Source organism: Lagenorhynchus albirostris, chromosome 19 (genome assembly GCF_949774975.1).
Source record: "Lagenorhynchus albirostris chromosome 19, mLagAlb1.1, whole genome shotgun sequence".
Taxonomy (NCBI): domain Eukaryota; kingdom Metazoa; phylum Chordata; class Mammalia; order Artiodactyla; family Delphinidae; genus Lagenorhynchus; species Lagenorhynchus albirostris.
The window spans coordinates 47,857,327-47,884,855 of NC_083113.1; the positions used below are offsets into that span (position 1 = coordinate 47,857,327).

The window sequence follows — 27,529 nt, forward strand, 5'->3', positions numbered from 1 at the left end:
CCTCAGACAAGAAATGTTTCCAGCTGTGGCACAGGTACGTGAACAGGCAGGCCTCTCTGTCAGCCAAGCAGTGGTTTGGGAAAATTTTTTCTGTTGATCCGTTTTGCCCTTATTTTGTAAAGCGAACAGAAAACAGCATGGGATTCATAAGCTTGATTCAGTTGAGACCCAGGAGGAAACGTCTAGGTCTAGCAGCAAGCAGGGATTCCAGCCTGAATCTAACACCCTGTTGCGAAGGGAACAGAACAGACGGACAGAGAATGTATGGAGAAGCTGGAGTCAGATGGCCAGAGAGCTGCTTGTTTACAGGCATGATGGAAACAGAGCCAGCCTCTCCTCCCAGACACAAGCGTCTCTCATTTGATGGCCTGTTGCCCACTGGATCTTTGGACATGACTTGGGTTCCTCCCTGGCTAGACCAGTGGGCACTGGCCACTGTACAAAGGGCGGACTTGCTGTCTTGAGTTGGTCCCAAGGGTCCTCTGACTTGGCTGGCTGGCCTTGGAGGGCCTGGAACCTGGGCTCTGTGTCTAGCCCCCCGTGCATTTCTGCAAGGTAGCCCTCACTGGTGCCCAGGAAGGGCCACTTCACCCTGGGGGGATGAAGGACCACGGCGGAGGAATCCCAAGAAGGCTCACTTTCCTGTCTGCAAACATCCCCCTCAGTCCTCAAAGGCTGACACCTGCACTCTCCCCGCTGGCAGTCCTGCTATGCCAGGGGCAGTAAAGCTACCCTTCCACATTAAGTGTAGAAATGCAGCTTGGCTGACTTCCTCCCCACTTTGAGAAGGAGGACACTGAGGCCAGGAGGGGTCAGGTGACTCTTCAGATAAGGCTGGTTGGTCCTGTAGTAGGAGCCTCCCTTCCCGCCTCCCCCAAGCTCATAACATCCTCCACACAATCTCCCAGGAGCTGGGACATTCACCATGGGCTCCACCCAGATTCAGACAGTACATGCACACACAGGGTGTCTCTTCTCAATTCTCTTCCAGTCGTGCTCACTGATGAGAAAGTCTCAGGTGGGTGCTAATTCAACACCTCTCGCTTGCTGGTCATTTCCAACATGGCAACTGTCTGAGAAGGGGGGATGGCAAGAGATGATGGCTCGGATCCAATGAGGTAGGAAGGGACTCAGGATAAATTTCACTTCCTATTCTACCTGGCCGGGACCCCTTGGCCCCTTAACCCTCCCACATAAACGGCTCTCTTCCTCCAGAGCTGGTGCCTGCTCCTGGCCCTCTCCCACCCCTACTTCCTAAGGCTCAGGGGAGACAGGGAAGGCGTCAGCAAAGGTCTGCGGACCTCGGAAGGAAGCTGGGTGGGGGAAGGAGGGGGGAACAGCCCACTGATCACGCCTCCAGTTCCCAGGCATCTGGGGGTTTCCGTTGCTACCCTCACGATAGCAAATCCTCCTTTTACAGCTGTGGAACCTAATGCTCAGAGAGGGCAAGTGATTCACTCAGGGTCACCCAGCTAAAGCCAGACTGCATGGATGAGGGTGAGGATATGTCCAGAAACTGCTCTTGAGTGCACTTGTTGAGGGTGGTGGTCGGGGGGGCGGGCTCGAGTGAACTCAAAGACCCAGAGCAACAGGCCAAGTCCCAGGGAGCACACGTGTAAGTCGTGTAAGTCGGGGTGAGTTTGGCCCAAGCACCTGGTGTCCCATTCCCCTCCCCTATGCAGCTCTGTCCCTGCCCTAACCGGAGGGAGGGGGAGGGAGTCTCCCCGGGCTATGCCAGGAATGCAGCTGCAGCAGGGCCAGCGGGGGAAAAGGGCAGCCTGCTGCCCAGAGGGTGGGTGGAAGGGTGCTGCCAGGGTGGGGAGAGGGCCTCTTTTCTCGCCCCACCCGTTCTCCAGAGGCCCCTCCTCCTGGGCAGCACAGGGGCCAGGTGGCACATAACTCTTTCCAGGGGCAGCCCCAGCTCAGGAGTGGGAATCTGCTCATCCCCAGACGGGGCGAGGGGCAAACGTGGGGAGAGGGGGCAGCTGCTCTCTGTCAGCAGCTCCTCCCACCACCGCAGCTGTGAGCTGAGGCGATTGTTGAAAGAAATGTGTGCCCAAACCCCAGAGCTCACAGCTCTAGGGCAGCTTTCTGGGCCAGGGAGGTGGGGGAGGGGCTTCCAACCAGCAGGAGCAGGGGCGGGGCGGGGGACGGTGCCCGGGAAGGACGAGAATTCCAGCCACTGTTTCTGCATCCTTGTAACAGGCCCCTGGGCTCAGACTTCAGGTCCAATATTCTTGGAAGCTGGAATTTTGGAAGTTGGGGCCTCTGATGAGCTCATCTGACAGATGAGGAGACTTAGGCTAGATGCTCAGCTACACATGCTGCACCTCAGCCGCCCAGCTCCGGAGCCCAGGTTCTAACCACGAGGCCGGGAGGCCCGCTCTCAGCTGGCTCAGGACCCCCACGGCAGTGGGTTCTCTGGCACAGAGTCTGTGAGGGGTCCAGCAGGGGTGTCTAGTGCCGCGGCTCTTGGTGGCCTTGCAGGGGTGAGTGCAGGCCTATTCCCTGAGGTCTAACTGGGGGCTCCCAGCTGGACAAGCTCCAGTCCACAGGGGCGTGTTCTGCCTTCCCTGCCCGTGCCCTATAACCTTCCCGTACCCAGAGGGGGTGGCCTCGTGCTCCCCGCTGCAAAGGTCCAGGGGATGAGAGTGACAGGGAGCGGGGTGTCGAGTGGGCCGAGGCCCAGGGAGAGAGGAAGGAGGCATGCTGTGCAGAAAGCCGGTACCACCACAGTCCTGCCCCGGGTGCCCAGCCCAAGGCCAGGCGGGGTGGTCTTTCACTGGCAGCTCACTTTCCGACACCCCACACAATACAGGGCAGGAATAATTTCCTCCTTCTTCTTGATGGAGAAACAGGCCGCAACGGCCTGTGGTCACCCAGTGGCACCTCCTGCCCCCCAGCCAGCCTGCCTGGTGTCTCCCCGAGGGGTATTTTTTGAGCATAGCTGAGCTCTTTAGAAGAGGGGCCCAGACCTCCGGGCAAGGGGACGAGCAGGGAGGAAACTTGAGAGGCTCTGGGCCAGGAGGACAATCCTGGGGACCCCCTGTGGATCCCTCTGCAGCCAGACCCTCCACACCCCTACTCTGGGGCAGGCCAAAGGGAGAAGGGAGGCTCAAGGGGGCCCCAGGTGACTGGGGGGCAGAGTCCTGGGAAGGAAGCCAGCACCCTTGGTGTCGAGGTCGGCCCTGTCCCGGGGCAGCTGCCTGAGGGGCGCTGGTTCCGATCCAGGTGTTACTTGCCCAGGTTCTCAGTGACTTATGTGAGGGTCGTGAAAGGGTAAAACTCACTGGGCAAAATCAACATCTTTGCCAGGCAGCCCCTGATGCCAAGGGGTGTGTGTGTGTGTGTGTGTGCGTGTGCGTGTGTGTGTGTGTGTGTGTGTGTGTGTGTGTAGGGGCAGGGAGGTTGGGGAGCTGCAGTTTGCTCTGTGACACCTGTTGGCGGCCTCCAGGAGCCTGAGGGAAGCAGGATGCAGAGAGGAGGTGCCAAGTTTTGAAGACACCTCCCTGAGTACCTGCTCGGCCTCCTCCCTGCCTTCTGCCACCCACCCACCCCCCACCCCCAGTCACAGGCCGCAAGGTCTTATTCTTGGCCAGCCACCAGGGTGGAAGGGCTCCAGGACACGTGGAGGGGGCAGGGCAGGGGGCTCAGCTGTGATCCCCTACGCTAACCAGCAGAGTGACTTTGACCTTGGGCTGAAGAACTTCCTCATTAGTTAAATCAGGATCATTATCACCTTGTGTTGCTGATAAAAGATAGTATCATTAAAGTGCTTAGCCTAAAGCTCTTATCCTGTGTTTGGCACAGGGTAACAGCTCAACAAACGAAGAGTTAATCCAGTGTTAACTCCCGTTAACTGTCCCGTTAGCTGTCCAGGGGGATCTGCAAACCCCTCAAATCACACTAGTTCAATGTGGTTCCCAGGACCCTGGCCCCCTAATGGGAAGCCTGCCAAGGACACAGTGAAGGAGCAAAAGAGGTCGTGGGACAAATGGAACCGGTGTGCCCAGAAGCCAGGAGGAGTGGGCGCTCTGTCTACCTCTACTGGGGTAGCTCCCGAGCTGGCTGGGTTCCAGGAAACAGGGAGAGACATGTAGGGCGTAGTGTGGGGTAAGGAGATACAACCTGGTTTCTTGTCCCACAAGGAAACTTGGGTCCTGCCCAAGAGGTGATGCAAGGTATGATTCAGAAATTGTTCCAATAAAATCCCATGCAGAGCTCGAGAGTCAGATGATACTGCACCTCTAAGCAGGGCAGGGCCCCCCGGGCTTGCTTCCTGGCCTTTCCTCCTGTCTTTTCAGAACTCTCCGTCCTCCACTCTCTGCCCCAGCACCCCCATCCCAGTTTCCCTCCCTCTTTCCAGCATGGCTGACTCTGTCCCCCAGCTTCTAGGACCAGGGAGGCTGGGCCATGGTAACCAAGACTCCCTTCCTTAGCAGCATCTAGAGGGGCTTCCCGTGAATGCAAAACATGAAGGGTTACCTTTGGCAAGTCCACCCCAGGCCCGGGAACCCCAGCTGAGACAAAGCTGCTGCCTCTTGGCCTTTCTCTAGAGCTCCTCAAGGTCCAGACCCTGGCCTGGGTCAGAAACAGATGGGGGGTCTCCCAGCCTCTCGTCTCCCCGCAAAGGGGCTGGGACTGACCACGCGGTAGATGAATAAAAAAGGGGAAAAAAGCAAGGAAAGCACTGTCCGCTCTCCCTGGGAAGTGAGTTCCTCGAGCTGGGTCTTCTCAGGGCTTGGGGGAGGCATGAAGCTGACCCCCCATTGCTCCCAGTGGGTCTCCACACCGCCTCTTGGGCCAGCCCTTGCCCCTCTCTCTCAGCCCAGGGACAAAGGAAGAGGGAGAGGAGGAAGAGAGAGTGTGTGAGAGAGAGAGAATGACAGAGGCGGGGAAGGTGAGTCAGGTATGACCAGGATGTGCTGGAGAGGAGCCTGGGCAGGGCCCGGGGAGGAGGGGGAGGGGAGGTCTCTCTTCCCCTTGGGTAGGGGCGGGGTGGATGGTGGAACAGGCCTGGGGGACTTGATCCGTCTGCCTCGTGCCCAGGGCAGCCCAGGGAAACTGGGAGGACCCCTCCCCTGAGCAGTGATCTGCCAGTCCCCAGCCAGGCTCATGTGACAGTCCCCTCCCTTCTAGGATGATTCTTTCTTGCCTCCCCACCCCAGGCCTGCTCAGCCCTCTGTAGAGTATTTTCTTTCCAACCTTCAACCCCTAAACCAAGCCCACACATGCTGGCCCCAAGGACCCCTCTTCATGTGGTCCTTTCAGCACCGTCCACTGGCCTCTGAGCCCAGAGCTCGACATGCTGCAGCTCACTCTCTGGTCCTACCCTCATCCCCACACCTTCCTCGTCTCCCACCACAGCTCCTCCTTTTTCAAGTCGAGGTCCTGACTCCACCAGCTTCCAGGATCCTTGTCCCATTCAAGCTGGCTGTCTCCCCCTCCATCCTGCCCTCGTGCAGAACAAGCCCAGGTCCCCAAAGTTTCCAGAGAAGTCAGCCGTTTGTACTGAGACCCTCAACCTGTGCCCCTGGCCTGGGCAATGAGCAATCGTGGCTGAGTCCAGCGTCAAGGTCAGGAGACCAGGTCCAGTGAGCCCTCTGGGGACATACTGCGTGGCCTATGCAAGCCTTTCCCCTTGACGGCCTTCAATTTCCCTTTCGTCACAGGCCTGCTTGAAGGGGATGGAGCACAGGACCACTTGTCCCGGCCTCTTTAGTGAAGCACCCGAAGGCGTCTTAGCCCTGGGCTGATGGGCTTCCCCAGAGGCAGAGGCGATTCCCACGTGACAGATGCCATCTCTGAGTTCCTGGGGTCAGGGCCTCAGGAGTCCTGGCAAAAGGGGCCCAGCAAACAATCAGTGGGGGCCTCCTCTGGTCACCTGTGTCCCTTGGGTGTGGTTCTCACATCTCCCCATGTTGTAATAACATGTCTGGGGGGAGATCTGCCCTCCGCACCAGATTGTGAGCTCCCTGAAAGCAATGGCCTGTCCTGTTGGTCTCTTGTTCCCAGTGTCCAGCACAGGTTGGGGACATTTATAGACATACACACTTATGTCTATTACAGGAGGAAATGGCGACATGACATTGAGAAAGTCCTATGACCCAGGTTGGAGGGAAATGACACCCAGGTCTGGTTCTCTCCAGAACCCCCAGGCAATGCTACCCCTCCCTCCTCTTGACTCCACTGCCACCTGTGACTACCCAGCTCCTCTAGCACTTCCCTAGCCAGAAAATGGGTGTGCCTAATCACAGCAAGATGCTGGTCTCCCAGCACCAAGAGAGGTCTGTCATCAGGCTCCGCAGCCACATGCTACAGAAGGCTGCAGCCCTTTCCCTGCCGGCCTCCGCAGGCTCCCGTGCCGGCCACTCCTGCGAGTGGTCGCCGGCACCTGGGGCAGCTCTGCCTTGTGCACTGGCCAAGCTGGGCGCGTCTAGGCCTCCTGACCCTGTCATCGTGCCCTTCTCAGCTGCAGGGGTCCCTGTGGGAGACCTCCCTCTGGGGTCTTTGGAGCCTGGTTCTGCACAGATCTCGTGTGTCATTTCCCCAGACCCACCATAACCTCAGTCCAGGTTTGCTGCCCCAGGTCGTGCTTGTGAGCTGTGGGCACCTGCTCCTCGGTTCTCATCTTCCCTGGGCAAACGTCATGAATAACCATAGCCTGTGGCTCCACGCACCCTGTCCTCGGCCCTGGGAGCCCCGACCATCACCCCACCCAGTCTTGTGCCCACTACCTTGTCCCAGTCCACTGCTTTGAGCTTCGGCTCCATCGCAGGGTCTGTCTTCTGAGTGCTTGCAGAGGTCACAGCCCCATTCTCCACGGAACCCTGGGGAGAGGAGACACAAGGGGATTACCCACAGTGGGCGAAGGAAGAGAACCCCCAACTGCCCCACGATGAGGCAGTCAGGAGTGGTGGGAGCACCATGGCAGGGCAGGGTGGGCGGAAATCAAGGGCACCGAGTGCACTTGAAAAAGGGTAGACACTGATGTGGGTGGTCTTATTCTCTGCACTTTTCTTCTCTCTGAAAAAGAAAATAATACCCATAAAAACAAGAGGCAAAAGATCTGGGGGAGCATAGAAGCTGGCAGAGAGACTGGAGGGAAATGAGAGCAGTGAGTGGGAATGCCCTGGCCCAGGAGATCCCTGCCAGCCTTTCCCCAGGCCCCTGACAGGTGTCAGGTAAAGAGTCACAGGGTGGCACCCAGGGGACCTGGCAGGCTCACTGGGTCACGCCCAATGACTACATCACCTGCCTCTCTTCCTGGTAATTCTACAGAGCTCGTGGGCCACAGGCTGGGCAGCTAGGTCCACACGCCCACAAAAAAGAAAGGCAGCAGAGCGTGAGGGAGCCGTCCCTCCAGGAACTCCCAGGTGTGGGTCAGCGGCCACACGTGGGGTGGGACTGGCAGAGGAGAACCCAGATGGGCTCAAGGTCAAATGGACGGAGCAAAGAGGCAAAGGCAGAAGGAAATGGAATGTACTGGGAAAATCACATGGCTCCAGCTGGCCCTGACGTCATGTGGGGCGAGGCCAGAGAGGGCAGGCCAGCACGTAGGTAAAATGCAGGCTTCCCTCCAGGAAGGTGGGCAGAGCGCTTACCAATGGTGGGGGGGTGTCCTCTGCGTCCCTGTGACTAAAGGAAGCTGTGGTGGCCATGGAGAAGGGGCCCTTGGAACCTGGATATTGGCAAGAACCCAAGAAGAGTGTTTGAGCAGCCAGTTGGGGTTTCTGTTGCTACGATTCTTACATTTTTTGCTTCCAAATGAATGAAGAGAACTTGATGGTGACAGTGACGCTGTCAGTTTCTGGGAAAACCCATATGTAACCCAAGTAAAAGCGGGCTTTCATGGTCCTGTCTTGGTCTGGGTATCTCAGTATTTTTAGTCTTTGTCACCATGCTAATACCTGAATTCTTCTCAAAAGCATCTCTGATGACCTCTTGAGGATGGAGTGGATTTTATAGTATTTCATACAAGGAAACTCCCTAAGTATCAAAAATAAATGTCATATAAGAATCTTGTCCCTTCTAATTCTGTTCTACCCTTAAAATACCTCCGAGCGCCTCCAATCATGGACCTATTGGTTCTCCCTCCCTCCTGGGTAGTTCTTTTCTCCCGTTCACCCCAAGTCCTTTCTTAAGTAGGGTGATCTAATCCTTCTCTGCACCTCCAACCCCTCTCATTCACTACAACTCCATGCATCTCTCTCCACACAAGGCTTGTCTTGGGGTCCACCCATCCCAAGCAGGGAAGGGGTTATCACTCAAATTAGCATTTGATGTTTTTGTCTGCGCTACACTTTTCAGACATCCCTGAGTGGCAGACACAGACCTGTTTGGGGCACGTGCATCTAAACAACAAGTGGAAGCAGAAGAAATGGTCATCACTTTTCAGCACTGGGCACAGAGCCCTCATCTATCCAGCCTGTGCTTCTGGTCACTTAAGGCTGGGCTGTTTTCTGAGAGCTCGAGTCCTTAGGAAAGTCTCCCTTCTGCTCAGCTGGCTGCCTCAGTTTCCAGGGACCACTCCTGGCTCTTCCCCTCTAGGACTGTACAGGTTCTTCTTCGCCTGGCAGCTTCTACATACATGAGGACCACCGCCATCTGCTTTTCCACAAGACCCTCTTAGGACATAACAGGGTCTCTAAGCATAATGATTGGTTCCGGCTCCTCTTCCAAGGTGGGTGTGATGGGACCAGGCCAGAACCCAGCAGGGCTCATGCCTCCCCCACGTGGAACATCCTATTTCAGGCCATGGGAACTGAGCTCCCATTGGCACTTTGACCTCCATCTTATGCGGCTCATTCACTTAGCTTATAGCCACCTGAAGCTTTTTTCATGGACTGCTGCTGCTGGCGTGGTGTGGAGAGCTTGTGTGGCCCAGGAGGCGAGCTGGACCTGCAGACCCACTGTGATGAAGGCTGGGATGCCCGGAGTAGTGATGGACAGGAGGGCAGAAGGCGGTGGAAACCAAAGAAACCCTAAGAAATGGGATCATCGAGGGGAGTTTGCGGGGACAGAAGCCCTGGTTCCACATCCGCCTCCTCTTCAGGGGCTGGTGGTCTCAGTGAAGTATCACCATGGTCCCCTCCTCTTCCCTTAATTCCTCCCTCCTACAAGGATCTGATCCACACCCACTGCTGTCACCCACTCATCCACAGACATAGGTGTTTGAACATCTGCAACGTGCCAATCACACATCAGCTCAGAAGACTCCGCAACGTCTCTCTAACACTGGTCCTGCTCCTTGCTCCGGGAGTACGTTTCCAACAGCTGACATTATAGTCTGACCCTCTGACCACTTTCCTAAGAGGGAACACGCTGTCCTCCTCTGTAGGTCGGCTTATCCTTGACTTCCTTGTATTTAACGTCTTTCCCCTGTATTTCCAAGCTCTTCTCCTGTCACGCCTTTGAATTAAGCCTCATTTTTCCCTCTCACCGGTAGGGACGACTTGCCATTTTCTCAACATGCCTCGCGTTTTTCTCCTCATATGTCATCCTATCTAGCATGATGACAACGGTTAATATTCATGAAGGCCTACCATGTGCCCAGCCCTCTCATCTGCATAACAACCATATGAAGCAGCATGATTATTATTCCCACTTGACGGATGGGAGGGCCAAGGCATGAAGGAGCCCCACAGCTAATGAGGGGTAGAGCCGCAGCTGGGCTCCAGAATATTCTCTTGACAACCACGTGCTTCTTCCCTAACCATTCTAGCCAGAAATGAGCTCTTTATTTTCCAACTTAAAAAGAGTCACACTTTCCATGTGTCCCACTGCCTCAGTTGGTATTTACAATTTCCTTCCTCTTATTGTTTTTGCATGTTCCGGCCATGATCTTTTGTCCAATGGTGGACGAACAATAGATTCTAACAGGCCAGGAAACTACTGTTTCCTCTCTTCAAGTTACCTAGGGTGGGCTCTTGAAAATATTACATCTCCACCCATACTTCTCAAGTGGATCATGTTTCAGTGTTGGCTCTTTGCAACATAGCCACGATCCCCTGACACTCCAGACCCCTGAGATGTGGCAGGAACCTCAGGGGATCCTGACTGTGTTGTTCAGGGTGGAGCCCTGAAACTCTGCCAGGCTCACGCTCCTTGGAAATATATAAAGAATGGGGGGTGAGCACATCTGCTTGGAAGAGAGAGGTCGCCCAGGACACTGAACACACCATCTTAGAATGCCACCCGGGCTGGGTGGGGTGGTGCCCAGACACAAGGGTCAAAGTCCAATAATGTGGGCCATATATTCTCAGTGCCCTTTGGCCAAGGGTAGTCCACAGGATAGGCATGAGCAGAACTGAAAGTACATTAGTCTGACATGAAATTACCAGCATCTTATTTTGCCAAATAAAGATATTAAAAAAGGGGCTTCCTTGGTGGCGCAGTGGTTGGGAATCTGCCTGCCAATGCAGTGGACACAGGTTTGAGCACTGGTCTGGGGAGATCCCACGTGCCGCGGAGCAACTAAACCCGTGCACCACAACTACCGAGCCTGTGCTCTAGAGCCCGTGAGCCACAACTACTGAGCCCACGCGCCACAACTGCTGAAGCCCGCGTGCCTGTAGCCCGTGCTCTGCAACTGCAATAAGAGAAGCCACCGCAATGAGAAGCCCACGCACCGCAATGAAGGGTAGCCCCCGCTCGCCTCAACTAGAGAAAGCCCGTGCGCAGCAACAAAGACCCAATGCAGCCAAAAAAAAAAGAGTAAATAAAATAAATACATGAAAAACATATATTAAAAAATATTTTTAAAATTAGCAGCAGCATTTCATAAATGAAAGAAATAGGTAGGAAACACATGCTTGCAGAATAAAAGGCAGTTCTTCCCAAGGAAGGGCATTTGGCAAATTTACAGGGGGATTAAAAAAAAAAAAGGTTCCATTTAAAAATATTTATTAATGCAGAAGAAATTACAACCTAAAATTTTGTTTTGTGAGAATTAATTGTACATCATTGTTTTCTTGGTTCATGGTGGTCGGTGTGGGTCTCTAGTCTCTGTGTAACAGGAAGTAGGTCAAATGCTCTCTTTGTTCCAGTTCCAAGGTTTCTTAACAAATTACTAAAAATCCAGTTTCACAGAGAGATGTTGGCTGAAAATGAAAACAGAACTTTCAAGGGTTTTTTGTTGTTGTTGTTGTCGTTTAGCTGGAAATATTCCGGGTGGAATGAGGGAAATGGAGGGAGGATCCCCGTGGCTCTCTGCCTCTTTCCTGAGAGCCAGAAGGAAGGGGAGCGGCTCCTGCCCAGCACCGGGCTCACCAGCTTGCTTCCCCAGCCCTGAGCAGTCAGGGACTCTCCCAAGATGCTGCCCTTGAATCCTGCACCAGCTCCTGTCTGAAGGCTGGCACGGGCCGTGCGCTGCCATGGAGGGTGGGGAAAGGGGAGGAAGACGGATGGGGCTGTTTCCTCCTGTCCTCCTGCAACCCCAGCTAATCACAACTTGAGGGTCCTGGAACCAGGCAGTCATGTCGTGGGTGACAGGCTTTTGGCCAATAGATCGCAGACTGACAATAGAACCAAGGTGCTTTCTGGGTGGCCTCATCGGGACCACAGCCCTCCATGGCAGGAGCCCAGGTTTATTAACCACAAGATTGTACACAGCTCCAATACGGGAGGAGATTTCAAGGAGAACCAGAGCAAGCAGCACATGGGCGCTGCCAGGAGCAGAAATGCCCTCAGGTACAAGGAAGTGTCCTCTAGTGCGTCTTTTATTGACTCTTTTTCTAGGGTCTAGTTGTGAGTTTTCAAAAGGTCTCCCATTCCCACTCGGGGGCTGCTCCCATCCGAACCAGGGCAGAGGGCGGGTGTTCCAGGAAGCGAGTCCTGCTGGGAGCCGCCACACCACACACACTGATCTGAGCCATGGTTTCCAGACTTCCCTGCCTCGTGTTTATTTTATGGTTGAGCCAGGCTCACGCTTGAATTCCATGGGCAAACACCATCTATGAATCAGAAGTATGTAAAGGTCATTCCTAGGGACTAGGGTACAACTCAGACTCTAAAAGACTTTTTAAAAAAAGTTTCTTGGAAACTTCCACAATGCATTATTTAAAAGACTCTCCTGATCCTGGAAGCAAGCCTGAAAACCAAAAACCTTTGAAAACCAAAAGGCAGCGGCAAGTGAAGAAAACATGTACTCTTTTCCAGGTTTTGGAAATTGTTCTGGGTCCTGCCTTCAGATTGCATTAGCTACAGACTTTGGGGAAGGGAAGTGAGTAATTCTGTAGTCAGACTCACAATGGCTTTCACAAGAATAATCAGCCCAAGTGTTGATGGATGTGGCTTGACATGCGGTGTCCAACCCACCTGTGTCAGATGACAGCTTTCCTAGAGGGTCTACCCGAGGGACACAAGATTGTCCCAGGGGAGCAAGGATGGAGCTGAAGACCCACCCCTCCTCTTGAGCCCTGCCGACCTTTCCATCCTGGGAAGGCAGGCAGGAGACCTGGCTAGAAGCACATTTATGGTCAGGCCCCAAGGCTGTTTGGGAGAAGCTGGTGAGCCTAGCAAAGTATCGATAGTTCAGGGGCTGAAAGCATCTTGCTTTCCTATGCATTTCCCTGTGATTGCCTCCCAAGCCAGAATGCAAGCTCCATGAGGGTAGAGACCCTGATGCTTTGCTCACTGCTCTGCTCCTGGTAGCTGGCACGGGGTCAGCACCTGAATACGTGCTGAATGGTATATTTGAGTAGATGGTGGCCTGTTTAGGGTCTGGGGGCCCAGGCAGGCAGGATGCCTACTTGAGGGGAGAAGGTCAATGTGCCCTGCTAAGGAGACTAGGTAGGCGGGCACTGCCCACCCTGAGCTGGGAACCACTGGACATGCTGGGCAATATGGGGCAGGAGGTGAGGAGGGCATTTTGATCTCCTTAGATCCTCCCAGCCACAGTCCAAGGCTGCAGGGAAAGAAGCCAATGAAACAGCAGCACCAGCCCTATTTTCTCCCACTACAGTGCCAGTTCCCGGCTGCTAATGAATCATGATGTCCTCTCAGGTCAGCCCAAGCCACTGCTCTTGTCTCATGGAGATGGTCCTGCTGACACCACCACCCCCTCTCCTGGGCTCCCTCGGCCGCCGCCTCCTCTCTCACACTGAGTTCAATGCCCTCGGACCCAAACTCACAGAGGACCCAGGAGTTGTCCCCTGCTAGCTTGCTGAGGTTCCAGCCAGTTCCCCCAACATGCCTGTCTCTCAGGGAGGCAGCCCTCGGGGGAAGAATCCGGGTCTGACCATCTATTCCAGACCCTGCAGATTCAGCTTTAATGAAGAGACAAAGTTCTAGACCAGCCTCCCTCATCAACTTGCTTTGTGACCTGAGGATCTTCCTCTTGGAACAAGAAGTGCTTCTCTCTGGCAAAGGCACCCCGAGTTCTTGCTCTGTCCTCAGAAGGTGGGCAGGTGCCTTCAATGAATGAAGCAGGCAGAGTGTGGTTCATAATACAGACTCATTTCGTTTGCGGACTAAACACATAGGAATACTCTTTTTTTTTTTTTAATTAACTTTTTAAAAAAAAATTATTTATTTATTTTTGGCTGTGTTGGGTCTTCGTTGCTGCGCATGGGCTTTCTCTAGTTGTGGCGAGACGGAGCTACTCTCTGTTGCGGTGCGCGGGCTTCTCATTGTGGTGGCTTCTCTTGTTGCGGAGCACAGGCTCTAGGTGCACAGGCTTCAGGAGTTGTGGTTCACAGGCTCAGTAGTTGTGGCTCACGGGCTTAGTTGCTCTGCGGCATGTGGGATCTTCCCGGACCAAGGATTGAACCCGTGTCCCCTGCATTGGCAGGTGGATTCTTAACCACTGAGCCACCAGGGAAGTCTCTGCGAACTTTTTTTTTTTAATTTTATTTTTATTTATTTATTTTTGGCTAAATACATAGGAATATTCTTTACTTCCATGAGGAAAGATGCTCACTCTCCTTTTTCTTAAAACACGAGGCACCAAGAAACAAAAGACAAGCAAAAACATGAGGAGCCCTTTTGCTAGAGACAGCAGTACAGAGAAAAAAAGAAATGCAACATGTGCAGTAACCTGTGGTCATTGTCGTGGGGTCTTGGCATGGGGGAGGCTGTGGGGAATGGAGGGGACTGCAGCAAACTGGAGGGGGTCACACCCCGTTGAAAGGGGGCAGCCCCGACTGAGGTTCAGGTCAGGTGAGGATGGGGCCCAGTGTTGCCAGACCTTCCGACTTCTAAGAAAAACTGGAAAACTAGATTTCTCTGTGGAATCTCCAGATTTCAAAATCTGACGCATGTTTAAAACAAACACACGATGTGGGCCAAACCAACCTGCCTGAATACAAACACAGCCCTTAGCCCGCCGCTTTGAAAAGCCTGGGTGAGCTGCAGCCCTCCTGCCCCCGGGACAGCCTCAGAGAGGGATGGGCGTGGACGGGCAAGAGCAAGGGTCTTGTCCTCCTGTTCCCACAACAGGGAATCCACGGGGAGCCCACGTGCACCCACCCAGCTGTACCAATGCCCTGAGTGGGTTGGTGACAGGTGGGCGGCACTGAGAGGACCAGAGCCCCAGCAAGGCTCAACGAAGGGCAACCCGGGCCTCCTTCTCCCTCTAGGCTAGCCGAGAGGAGGCAGGGTGTCTGGAAGCAGAAGTGGGTGGTGGATGCGGACTTTTACTGGCGCTCTTCCCCCTCATGGTGTCTGGAAGGGAGACAAATCCGTGAGGGTGAGGGAATCGCAGCAGAGACGCAGCTGAGCACCAAGGATGTTCCCTCCAGGGAGGGTTGATTCGATCCTCCGCATGCCCACCCCACCTCTAAATTCCTATGTTGATGTCCTAACCCCAAGTCCATCAGAACATGACCTTATTTGGAACTAGGGTCACCGCAGGTGTGACTAGTTAAAGTGAAGTGATGAGGGTGGGCCCTAATCCAATGTGGCTGGTGCCCCTATAAAGAGGTGAAATTTGGAAACAGACACACACCCTGAGAACACCATGTGAAGAGGCAGAGATCAGGGTGAAGCATCTGCAAGGGCCAAACCACCAGAGATTACCAACAAAGTACCAGGAGCTAGGGAGAGGCCTGGGACAGAGTCCCTCCCACAGCCCTCGCTAGGAACCAAGCCTGCCACACCTTGGTCTCCTTCAGAACTTCAGAACTGGGACACGTAAATTTCTGTTGCCTAAGCCACCCAGGGTGTGGGACTTGGTTATGTCAGCGATAGCAAAGGAATCCAAGCTGAACTAGTTTCTCCTGGGTTTGCCTCAGGGCCACAGAAGGAGAAGGAATCCAACCAGGAATGAGAACAAATGATGGAGGCATCCAAGGAGATGTGGAGACAAGATGTGAGGAGGTGGCAGAAACCAGGGTCTTGCAATCAGCACAGTCTTCCTGCCAGGCCCTTGGTGGCAGCCCACACAGACGGCGCTGGGAGGGGTAGGCATTCGAGTACAGCAAGTCCCCTACATACGAACCTTCAAGTTGCGAACTTTCAAAGATGCAAACGTGTGTTCCGTCAACGTTAGGCGTGAGTGAAACTGCAGCTTGCCCTCCGTCTCCTGTTGCTGGCGATCCTTCAGCTCTACCATCTCCCACCTCCTCTCCCTCCTCCAGTCAGTAACTCTTCTTGCCTGTTCCCTCGATGCCAGTCCCTGTATGCCAGCTGTTGTGCTGTACTACTGTACTTTTCAAGGTACTGTACTGTAAGATTAAAAATGTTGTCTTTATTTTTTGTGTTTGTTTTTTATGTATTATCTGTTTGAAAAGTATTATAAACCTATTACAGTAAATACTATATAGCCAATTGTGTTAGTTGGGTACCTACCTAACTTTGTTGGACTCATGAACAAATTGGACTTACGAACGTGCACTTGGAACGGAACTCGTTCGTATGTAGGGGATTTACTATACCTCCCTCCCCAGCCCACCGTTCCTCGTCAAGCAGCCAGGGGTGGCCTTGCTCCCCTTCTTCGGGGCCTGGGAAGTCACTCCCCAGCACCTGGAAGCACTGTGCTGCGGAGGCAGGCTGAACTGGGGTGGGGGGAGGTCCGGTGCACCGCGACCCCCTTTAGTGCAAACCTTGGCCTACTTGGTGATCCCCACCCCCCACCCAGCCACGAGGCTTCTGGGACAGCTGCACCACCTCCACGGTGAGTGCCATTACCACCTGCACGTGTGGCCAACATCTCATCGGAATCAACACAATTCTCTCTGAGGACATGTTCCCTGGATGAGGGAAACGGAGGCAGAGAGGGACCAAGTCACTGATTCAAGGACTTGCAAACAGTTGCTGGGAGAGCCAGCCAGGAATCCACTTCCAGGGCTGTCCCCGCCGAGGTCCTTCCCGCGTCCTCTTCTATCCCCTCTGGGAGAACTCACTGGGATGTTCCAAGCCCCTGCCCTGAGCCCCCAAGCCCCTCTCTAGTGCCCCAGACCGTCCCCAGAGAGGGTGTGCTTGGATGGTGCATGAGGGGGAGAGAAAAGAGAACAACAAAAAGCCTGCCCTCTGCATGGCAAACAAACAAGCCGACCGCAGAGGCAGTGAAAGGAGGCTGTGTGCAGCGGGGCGGGGGCTGCAGGAGGCGGGGGAGCCGGCATAAAGGAATGTTGTTTGGGAAAGCCAGGGCTGGGTACCGAGGGACAGACAGATGGCCTTTTATCCCATGGCCTGGGTTCGGCCTGAAAACCCTTCTTCTGAAATGAGAGGGTGCCCCAGGCCCTGTGTCCAGCTGCTCCCCTCCCATGGAGGCCCAGAGGCCCACGTGTCTCAGGATACCTGGGTTGCACATGGCCCAGGCAGGTCCCGGAAGGAGGAGGACCGTAACCGCACCAAGAGGCTTCCCTGGGGAGAAGCCAGTGTTAACAAGCCCACCCCCGGGCCCCCCAGGAAGCAGCCTCCCTGGAGCTGGCTGTTTTCTGCAGCCAGAAACATGGGGCGAAAGTGAAGGCAGCAGGACCTGCCTGCTTCTGTCTCCAGGAAGCTGCTGTGTGATGAGGTCCAAATCAGAAGCCAGGACCAGCCAGGTCCTGTGGCCTATCCACGCCTTAAAACACTTAAAATAAACCCCTGACGTGCACAAAACCCAAACCAAAACAAAATCCATGCCTAGCAAGTGACAAGCCACAGAACTCCCAAAGCACACCCACGTCCCACTCGCCCAGTCACTGCAAGGCAGCCAGCTCTGCCAGCCACTCTCCCTGTATTCATGGTAGGAAGATGAAAGGAAAAGAGAAAATGAGCAGGAATAGGAAACCTGTACCTGAGGTGTGCCCCACAGCTCTCTCTCAGAAGACGTGGAGATGTGGACAAGACATTCCCAGCCTCCTGGGTCCTTGATGTCAGTTTGCTGTGGACCCAGCATTGCTCTTACTTGTGAAATGAGCCCCCTTGGATGACATCACCAGCAACCTTGTCACCAGAAGCAGGAGTCAGCATAGGTAGGCATTCCAAGACATCAGAAAAGGGGGCCAGTGGATTGAAAATAGTAAATTACCACTCACAACTCGCCCGAGCACCCCACAAGTTTTCAGGCTACTAACTGGATTCTCTACCAAGTCCTGCCGTGGAACATCCGTATCCAGGCAGATCTCTTCTGCTCTAGCTGCTAACCTTAGACGAGGGCACCATTTCCAGGATGTCACCAAGAGTCAAGTGGACACAGTTTTTTCCCAATGAAAGCCGAACTCGGGGATTTGGAACAGCCCGAGGGGAAAACTCCATCTGGGAGCCTGTGCTGGGGAGGTTGACCTGGGCATGGTCGGGGGGGACCAGGGGAGCTCTCTGAGGCTCACTTCCTTGGTCCTGCCTTACAAAACCCTGCCTCGCCTGCAGTGGTAGGATGGGTGGGACCAGAGCTTCAACTCTAATAAGCAGCATTAGCAACTGCAGCAAATGAGCTCCTCAAGGTTTAGCCTTTTGCAGATTCCACGGGACATTTCTAGACTGTGCTCTCTCAAGTCTTAGACCTCAAGGCACCTCAGGTGGGCTTACAGAATGTGCTATCCACAGGGAAGACACACTTAAGCCATCTAAAATATATTATCTCCTGACTGACCCAACTTCTATAAAACAACCAATTTCAGATGTAACACTCCGTCTGTAAGGATTAATCTCAAAATACTATTTTGCTGTTTTATTAAAGGAGAAACAAGACCATTGATTTACAAATAACCTCATATATCTCTATTCCAGAGACAAGATTCCTAAATGTGCCTTTTGTAATCTAATAACTTAAGAAAGAAAAATACTGTTGTTCTCTTTGTTTACAAAATGGCAAATGATTATATTGCCAGAAACAATAAAAGCCACTGAACTGTTTTGTAAACAAAACAATAAAAACAACAACAAAAAACAACCTGTCTTATACCCACTACCTCTTTTTACTTATTCAAGCAATTTCCCCCTCTCCCTTGCTCAGGCATGGAATCTTCTCCCATTTGTAGCTGAGCATGTTGATGTTCAAGAGGCTGGCTGGCTTCCCTCCAGTGACACAGTGAGTTCAAGAACATAAGACTGTTGAACTCTAAACCTGTCTTCTTTTCCACCCTCATTTATCCTGACAACTTCCAAATCCACTGCACATTTCTCAAACTAGCCAAGTCTACACAGTGAGCCCTAGAACTGGTACCTTCTCATGAGTAATAGCCTACACGCCACGTTTTATGCTCAGGTGTTTATACTCATCACTCTAATGATGCTCAGCCCCAGGGGATGACGTCCTTGATCAGCCTCAAGGCAACTTGTCCTTCTGGGTGGCCAGTGCCTCTCTGACATGGCCACATGTCAGGGACATCACTGAATACATGATATGGTGTGATCATGTAGAGAGAGAGCAAGAAGGAGCCATTTGAGAAGGATGCAGGGACACCAGGTTTCTGGTGTCCAGATTAGGATGCCACTATCCTAGAGAGAAATGCCTTGTGACTCTGGGCCACAGCTCAGACCAACGCTTTTTTGCCCAAGAGAACTTTCTGCAACGATGGAAATGTTCTAGATCTGTCCTGTCCAATATAGTAGTCACTAGCCACATATGTCTACTGAGCACTTGAAATCTAGCCAGTGTGACTGAGGAACTGAATTTTTATTTATTTAATTTAAAATTAAATTGCCACATGTGCCTCGTGGCTACCATATTGGACACCAGATTTCTGGACTCATATATTCAGCTACTATTTGAAATCTCTACCTGGGTGTTTCCTGGGCATCTCAAACCTGATAGGGTCCTAGTGAACTTTAATTGCCCCATCCCAAACCATGGACCCCCATCCCAGTATTCATCATTCCACAAATCAAACCACCTAATTGCTCAGGTCAAAACCTTGATGTCCCTTCAACTCCTCTCTTCCCTCACTCCCAATGTTTAATCCCTCAGCAAGACATTTCCAATTTCTATCTACTTCTTTCTGTCCCAATGGCCTCCCAGTCCAGGCCACCTCTTTTTTTCATCTGGACAACAGGGATGGCCTCTTAGCTCTCTTCCTGTTTCCACTCTTTTTAAATTAATTAATTAGTTAATTAATTAAGTTTTGGCTTTGTTGGGTCTTTGTTGCTGCACGCGGGCTCTCCCTAGCTGTGGCGAGCGGGGGCTACTCTCCACTGTGGTGTGTGGGCCTCTCATCGCGGTGGCCTCTGTTGTTGTGGAGCACGGGCTCTAGGTGCGTGGGCCTCAGCAGTTGTGGCATGTGGCCTCAGTAGTTGTGGCACGCAGGCTTAGTAGTTGTGGCGCATGGGCTTAGTTGCTCCGTGGCATGTGAGATCTTCCTGGACCAGGGCTTGAACCCGTGTCCCCTGCCTTGGCAGGCGGATTCTTAACCACTGTGCCACCAGGGAAGCTCCCTGTTTCCGCTCTTGCCTCCCTTCAAGCTACCATCCACATGGCAGCCAGAATGATCTAATAAACTATAGACCAACTTTGTCAGTGTTCCGCTTCAAGTCCTCCAGCCCCTTGTTCTCAGAGTAAAATCTAAGCCCCCTACAATGACCTGTGAGCCCCGCTGAGGTAGGGCTCCTGCTGACTCCCCGCTCCAGCCCACACCCACTCCCCGTCGCCCACAGCACTCCAGCAACAGCAGAGCCATCTTTTGCATGCCTGATGTCACCAATCCTGCCAGACCCCAGGACCTTAGTGCTTGCTGTTCCTCTGCCTAGAATGCTTTTTCATCCAGTTCTTATGACAACTCCTTTTCATCCATCATATATCAGTTCCCCAGAGAAGCCTTCCCTGACCATCCCCATCAGAAGCTGCAGCTGTCACTCTGTCACAGCCCCCTGATCTAAAATATATTTTCTGTCTGTCTGTCTGTCTATCTATCTAAAATATATTCTGTTACAGCTCTTGCCACCACCTGTAATTGTCCTATCTATCTCCCTCTGTCTACTGGTAGGTACCCCCCATGAGGGCAGCGAACAGTTGTCTTTTTGTCCCCAGCATCGAGCTTGGTCTGGGCATGATGAGACTATATCCACTATGTTTGCAGGTGAATAGAGGAAGGAATGGTGGGGAGAAAGAGGCAGCCCTGCAAGCCCCTGGGACCACTGGGGCAGTCGCCAGCCTCTGTTTCAGAGACTAACTGTCCCTGACCAGGGCGTGTGTCCCCAGTCCAACATTGTATTTGTCCAGGTGAAGACAGAAGGACAGCAGGTTGGTGCAGACCCCACACGCCCTAGCTGGGGGGAGGGGTAACTCTGAGAGACTGAATGTCACCACTCTCCAGCTCCTCCAGCGGGTAAGTGGCCTCACCCAAGAGAGTCTGAGCACATAGCAACTCAGATCTTAAAAGCATCCATCCCTCACCACCTAACAGGAACCTGCCTTTTCTTAGCAGAAGCCGGGGCTAAAGGGGCTCGTAATCATCTATCTCAGTTTAATCTACATGTTCTGTCTTACAGAGCTCACACGATGTCATTGAAGCCGCAGAAAATCCTGTAGTGATGCAAGGAATAAGGAAATCAAGGCCAAGAGAGGTTTAGTGACTCATGCGATGTCACGTAGCCAGTAAGATCCAGAGCTAGACCCAGAGCTGCAGATCCCCGGCGCCTCCTCTCTCCTGGAGGGGAGTAGGATGGGCTGCTAATTCAGCGCCCACCACACAACTGCTCTGCACTAAGCTCCACTCTGGGAGCTTGGGGACGCTGATTCTTCAGTAATTCCAAGAGATCTACCTACTGAGCCACTTTCAGTGACTCCAGCTTTTCCATCTCCATTTTCCCTCTGCCCTTAGCCTTCTGGGACAGTGGGTTGCAAACTTTATGTTGTCTCTAAGGCACACAGAGAGCTTGTTAAAAGTACAGATTTCTGGGGTCTTGCCTTCAGAGATTCTGATTTTGTAGATTTGGGGAATGGCCCAAGAATATGAAATATATATATATATATACACACACACACACACACACACACACATATATCTATATGTGTGTGTGTGTGTGTATATATATATATATATACACATATATCCTTATGGCAATTAATTCTCTAATTTAGTTTTATGTCTATTTTTTCACCCCCAGTGAAACATCAAACTTTTCACACAAGTCTTAAAATATTAGAATCTCTGTTGCTACTAGAGCCATTTTTCTGAAATATAACGCAGTTCTCCAGTGCCTATCACATTCACTTTCTTCTAGGTTATTTGAGCGGCAGAAGTTGTTTAACGATATCTGTATTGGGAGGAATAGTATCTCTCTGCACCCCACCCCTGCCAAATTCATGTCTACCCAGAACCTTGTGAATGTGACTTTATTTGGACATAGTGTCTTTGCACTGATCATGTTATCATGAGGTCATACTGAGTTAGGGTGGGCTCTGAATCCAATATGACTGGTGTCCTAGTAAGAAGAGGGGAAATTTGGAGACACAGATGCAGAGACACAGGGAAGAATGCTTTTGTGCAGATGGTTGCAGAGACTGGAGTGATGTATCCACAAGCCAAGGAACACCAAGCATTGCCAGCTCCATCAGAAGCTAGGAAAGAGGCAAGGAACAGATTTTCCCTTAGAGCCTCCAGAAGGAACCAACTTTGCCAACTCCTTGATTTCAGACTTCTAGCATCTAGAATGGTGAGAATAAATTCCTGTTATTTTAAGTGCCCACTTTGTGGTATTTTGTTACAGCTGCTCTAGGAAACTAATACAATTTCATTAGAAATGTGATGCCTTGTTACAGGTAACCATTCATGTGCTGTTACCTTGTTTTATTTTCCCACTCATCCTTTAAGAACACATTTGGGAGTGATGTCCATGATGTAACTACCCAGTATTTTTCCAGCTTTTTATTATGAAACAATTTAAACATGCAGCCAAGGTGAAAGAATCTCACTGTGAATACCTGTATCCCTACTACCTAGATCCTACCATTCACATTCTACTCTTTCTTTTTAAAAGCACTTTTGGTACATACCTTAATTAAAAAATACGTTATTGCTAAAAAATGCTAACCATCACCTGAGTCTTCAGTGAGTTATTACCTTTTTGCTGTAAGAGGGTTTGAAATATTGTAAGAATTACCAGATTGTGACACGGAGACACAAAGTGAGCAAATTCTGTTGGAAAAACGGCACCAACAGACTTGCTTGACACAGGGTTGCCACAAACCTTCAATTAAAAAAAAAAAATGCAGTATCTGCGAAGTGCAACAAAGTGAAGTGCAATAAAACAAGGCCTGCCTGTTTACACTGTGTGATTCTGCTTCTGTAGTATTCTGTATATGTCTGAAAGAGGAGGACGATCAGAGGACAAAGAAGTACCTCACTGTGTTGTGTCACCTGTGGACAGTCCTAAGTAAAATGTTGATCCTTGCACCTCCCTACCAGCTAGTCTCACTGCCCTCCCCCCAAGGCTCTTGGAAACCCAGTCCCTACATTACAGTATGCTCCTATTACCCAAACAACACCACGCTGGGACCTCCCTGCTTCCCAGAGCCTTTCTCCAAAGCCATCTCCTCACCAAAAACCCCAAACCAGCATTCCCTCAGTGTGCTCCAATTCTGCCCAGTTCTAGCAGGAAAAAAACCTAATTTACGTGATTGACATTAAGATCTGAATGACCAGAGACAACCCTTTTAACCTGTCAGAGTTTTCATGCTTTTAATTGAGCTAAGATTTCTAATCTCTAGTTGATAGACCTTCAGACAATACTACTCAACGGTAAAATGATTGAAAAAAAAAAAAGCAATTTTTAAAGGCTGGTGTATACCAACATCTAACGCTTGCAATCATGAGGTCATATCTTTAGAAGCAATTACTAAATATGTGTTAAATTTATTTGCCTCCTTTAAAAAAATTGGGTATAAACTTCATATAGTAAAAAATTACCAATCTTAAGTGTATTGTTTGATATGTTTTGACAATTATATGCCTCCTTGCAGCCAATGCCCACATCAAGATGTAGGACATTTCCACCGTCCCAGAAAGTCCCAGGAATCTATTTTTAGTAAGGCCTCATTTGATTTTGATGAAAGGAAGGTAGAGAGGGATAAGTATTCAGTTCCCTTGACCAGAGGGACAAGAAGTTTTAGATTTACAGGGCTTTACAAGAGAGGTGCCAGTTTCCCTGATAGGGTTCCTTCCGGCTCTCCTAGCCTCGTCTGTCCCTACACACATAGAACTTGACCTGTAGGCCCCTCCTCCAACTACAAGCTGTGGACACAAAGTAGGAAAGGTACACAGGACCCGCCCCCATGCTGAGTTCCAGCGGCAAGGCTGCCTCCAGACATTCTCTCCACACCACTCCTCATCCTTGCATTCCCTGCTGAAATCACTACCATTCCGCAACCACTGCACACCCACCGTGCACCCCCCCTTCCCATGGGCTTTCGGACTGCGGCAGCAGCCTGTCTGAGCTTCCCTGAGCCACTTCCTCCCTGCTCCAGCCACACGACATCAGGGTCAGGGCGTGCTGGGCAGCCACAGCCCCTGAAAGTCAGACTTGACTGTATTTCCCCAAGGCTGGCAACATGGTCCAGAATTGATGCTCAGCTCTTGTCCTGCCCTTTGCTTTCTCTAGTGGAGCAGGTGGGAGCAGGATGGAATGGAACAGAAGGAGGAGAGGGGAAAAAAAACCTGAATGGCTAAAACCTAATAAGAAAATGAGTGATTTCATTAGTATAGCATAGAGTCCAAGAATAGACCAAAATATAACTGTGAATGTTTGATGTGTGGTAAAGGTTTTTGTTTTTGTTTTAAATCAGTGAGAAAAGATAGCTTATTCCATAAATCTACTGGGATAACCAGTTGGTCACTTGGAAAAATATAAACCTAAAATAACCTCTGTTTTGTTCTTTACACCAAAAAAAAAAAAAAATCCAGGTAGATAAAACATTTAAGCAAAAACAAACAAACAACAACAGAATCATTAAAGATAAAAACTGTGAGAAGGATACAAAATATTTTTTGCTTGCTTTTATATATAAAATCATAAAGTAGAGGTGGTCTTTCTAAGAATGATAAGATGACAGCTTTTACTACATGGAAAACTGAAAGGTTTAAATGGAGAAAAGAAAAAAATTAAACAAGCCAAAAGACAAATGAGAGCTGGAAGACAAGTAGTATTATGTATGATGGAAAATAGGCTAATATTCTTTATATATAAAGAGTGATATAAATCAATAAGAAAAAGATCAACTATCCAGTACAGATGGACAAAGGACCTGAACATGCAGTTTACCAAAAAGGTGCAAATAATTTAGAAATGTATAATTTGAACAGGGAGCAAATTTTTTCTCCCATTGGCAAAGATTAAAAATACTGGCAGTACACAGCATTGGTGAGGGTGTGAAGGAACAGGCATTCTTGTATGCTTTTGGAGGGCGTTTTAATTGGTACAACCTTTTTAGAGGGCAGTTTGGCAATATCCATCAAAATACAAAATGGATATCATTTTGATCTAGAAATTTCACGTCTAGGACTCTATATTACAAATTTATTTGCATATGTGTGCAAAATGATTATGTAAGGATGCTTCTTGTAGCATTGATACAATAGGGAAAAACATCAATAGGGACAGCTATCAGAAAGAATGTTGACAACCTAGAAGAAATGGACGACCTTCTAGAAACATACAGCCCACCAAAACTGAATCAAGAGGAAATAGATAATTTGAAGAGACCGATCACTAGACGTGAAATAGAATCTGTAATAAAAAAAACTCCCTACAAAAAAGTCCAGGACCAGATAGCTTCACAGAATTCTACCAAACAAACAAAGAAGAACTTATACTGATTCTTCTCAAACTCTTCCAAAAGATTGAAGAGGAGGGAACACTCCCAAAGATAGTCTCTTAAGCCACCATCACACTGATACCAAAACCAGAAAAGATATCACCAAAAAAGATTACAGACCAATATCTTTGATGAATATAGATGCAAAAATTCTCAACAAAATATTAGCAAACCGAATCCAACAACACATAAAAAAGATCGTACACCACGACCAAGTGGGATTCATCCCAAGTTCACAAGGATGGTTCAACATATGCAAATCAATCAATGTAATACACCACATAAACAAAAGAAAAGTCAAAAACCACATGACCATCTCAATAGATGCAGAGAAAGCATTTGACAAAATTCAACATCCATTCATGATAAAAACTCTCACCAAAGTGAGTATAGAGGGAACATAGCTCAACATAATAAAAGCCATTTATGACAAACCCACAGCCAATATAATACTCAACAGTGAAAAGCTGAAAACCTTCCCACTAAAATCTGGAACAAGACAAGGATGCCCACTCTCACCACTTCTATTTAACATAGTATTGAAAGTCCCAACCACAGCAATCAGAGAAGAAAAAGAAATAAAAGGTATCCAAATTGGAAGAGAAGAGGTAAAACTGTCATTATATGCAGATGACATGATACTATATATAGAAAACCCTAAGCACGCCACACGAAAACTACTAGATCTAACAAATGAATTCAGCAAAGTAGCAGGAAACAAGATTAATATTCAGAAATCAGTTGCATTTTTCTACATTAACAATGAAATATCAGAAAGGGAATGCAAAAAAAACAATAACTTTTAAAATCACCCCACCCCCAAAATATACCTAGGAATAAACCTGACCAAGGAGGTGAAAGACTTATATGCTGAGAACTAAAACATTAATAAAGGAAATCAAGGGACTTCCCTGGTGGTGCAGTGGTTAAGAATCTGCCTGCCAGTGCTGGGGATATGGGTTCAATCCTGGTCCAGGAAGATCCCACATGCCACGGAGCAACTAAGCCCGTGCTCCACAATTACTGAGCCTGTGCTCTATAGCCAGTGAGCCACAACTACTGAGCTTGTGCACCTAGAGCGCGTGCTCCGCCACGAGAGAAGCCACTGCAATGAGAAGCCCGTGCACCTCAACTAAGAGTAGCCCCCACTCGACGCAACTAGAGAAAGCCTGAGCGCATCAGTGAAGACCCAATTGAAACATAAATAAATAAATTAAATAAAGGAAATCAAAGAGGACTCAAAGAAATGGAAAGATATCCCATGCTCTTGGACTGGAAGAAAGAATGAAGAAAACTTTTATTGCTGATGTGTAAGGAAGTACAAAACATGTCATTAGGTGAAAAAAGCTGCAAGTTGCCAAGTAGCCTGTACCATACAACTCCTTTATGTGGGAAACAGATAGAATAATATATGTGTTTCTCTGAGGCCACATAAGAAATTGTTGGTAGTGTTTACACAGGGACTAGGTTGGGAGGGGCACTCAATATTTTGTTTTGCACATTACTTTTTTTTTTTTTTTTTTTTTTGCGGTACGCGGGCCTCTGACTGTTGTGGCCTCTCCCGTTGCGGAGCACAGGCTCCGGACGCGCAGGCTCAGCGGCCATGGCTCACGGGCCCAGCCGCTCCGCGGCATGTGGGATCTTCCCGGACCAGGGCACGAACCCGTGTCCCCTGCATCGGCAGGCGGACTCTCAACCACTGCGCCACCAGGGAAGCCCTGCACATTACTTTTAATGATTTAAATTTTTGTATGAACTATGTTCATGGGTAATTATCACAATAGAGAAAAGGAGGGACAAAGTGATGGCTGGGGTTACTACCATCTGACAGTATACAATATAACAAAATGCAAACTGACTGCAAAGTGGAAATTCGAAATCAATGCAAAAACTTAGAAAAATTTCATGAAGTCAATGAAAGTGAGAGAAAACTGTTTTAGTTACAGTTCCACTGCCAAATAAGGCTCTGGCAAAGTCAGGCTGTTTAACACTGAAATACAGGCAATCAACAAAGGGTGAGGCCCTTCAAAAGAGGAGGACTTGTATATTAAAGGATCAAAAGAGATCCTTAGCCCTTAAATACTCTTGCTAAAATGACCTTTTTAAAAAAATTTTAAAATTTTGGCTGCATTGGGTCTTCGTTGCTGCACGCGGACTTTCTCTTGTTGCGGTGCGCGGGCTTCGCATTGCGGTGGCTTCTCTTGTTGCAGAGCATGGGCTCTAGGCACGTGGGCTGCAGTAGTTGTGGCTCACGGGCTCAGTAGTTGTGGCACACGAGCTTAGTTGCTCCACTGCATGTGGGATCTTCCCAGAGCAGGGATCAATCCCGTGTCCCCTGCATTGGCAGGTGGA

At 50.3% G+C, this 27,529-nt stretch overlaps 1 protein-coding gene across 1 annotated transcript in view; it reads right to left on the reverse strand.

The window, feature by feature from the left end:
- The window catches only part of FA2H (fatty acid 2-hydroxylase), a 51,324-nt gene that overhangs the window by 15,299 nt on the left and 8,496 nt on the right, over positions 1 to 27,529 (reverse strand). Inside the window, exon 2 of the mRNA XM_060130088.1 lies at positions 6,738 to 6,830. Coding sequence (XP_059986071.1) covers positions 6,738 to 6,830 — 93 coding nt within the window. The remainder of the gene's footprint in view (positions 1 to 6,737; positions 6,831 to 27,529) is intronic.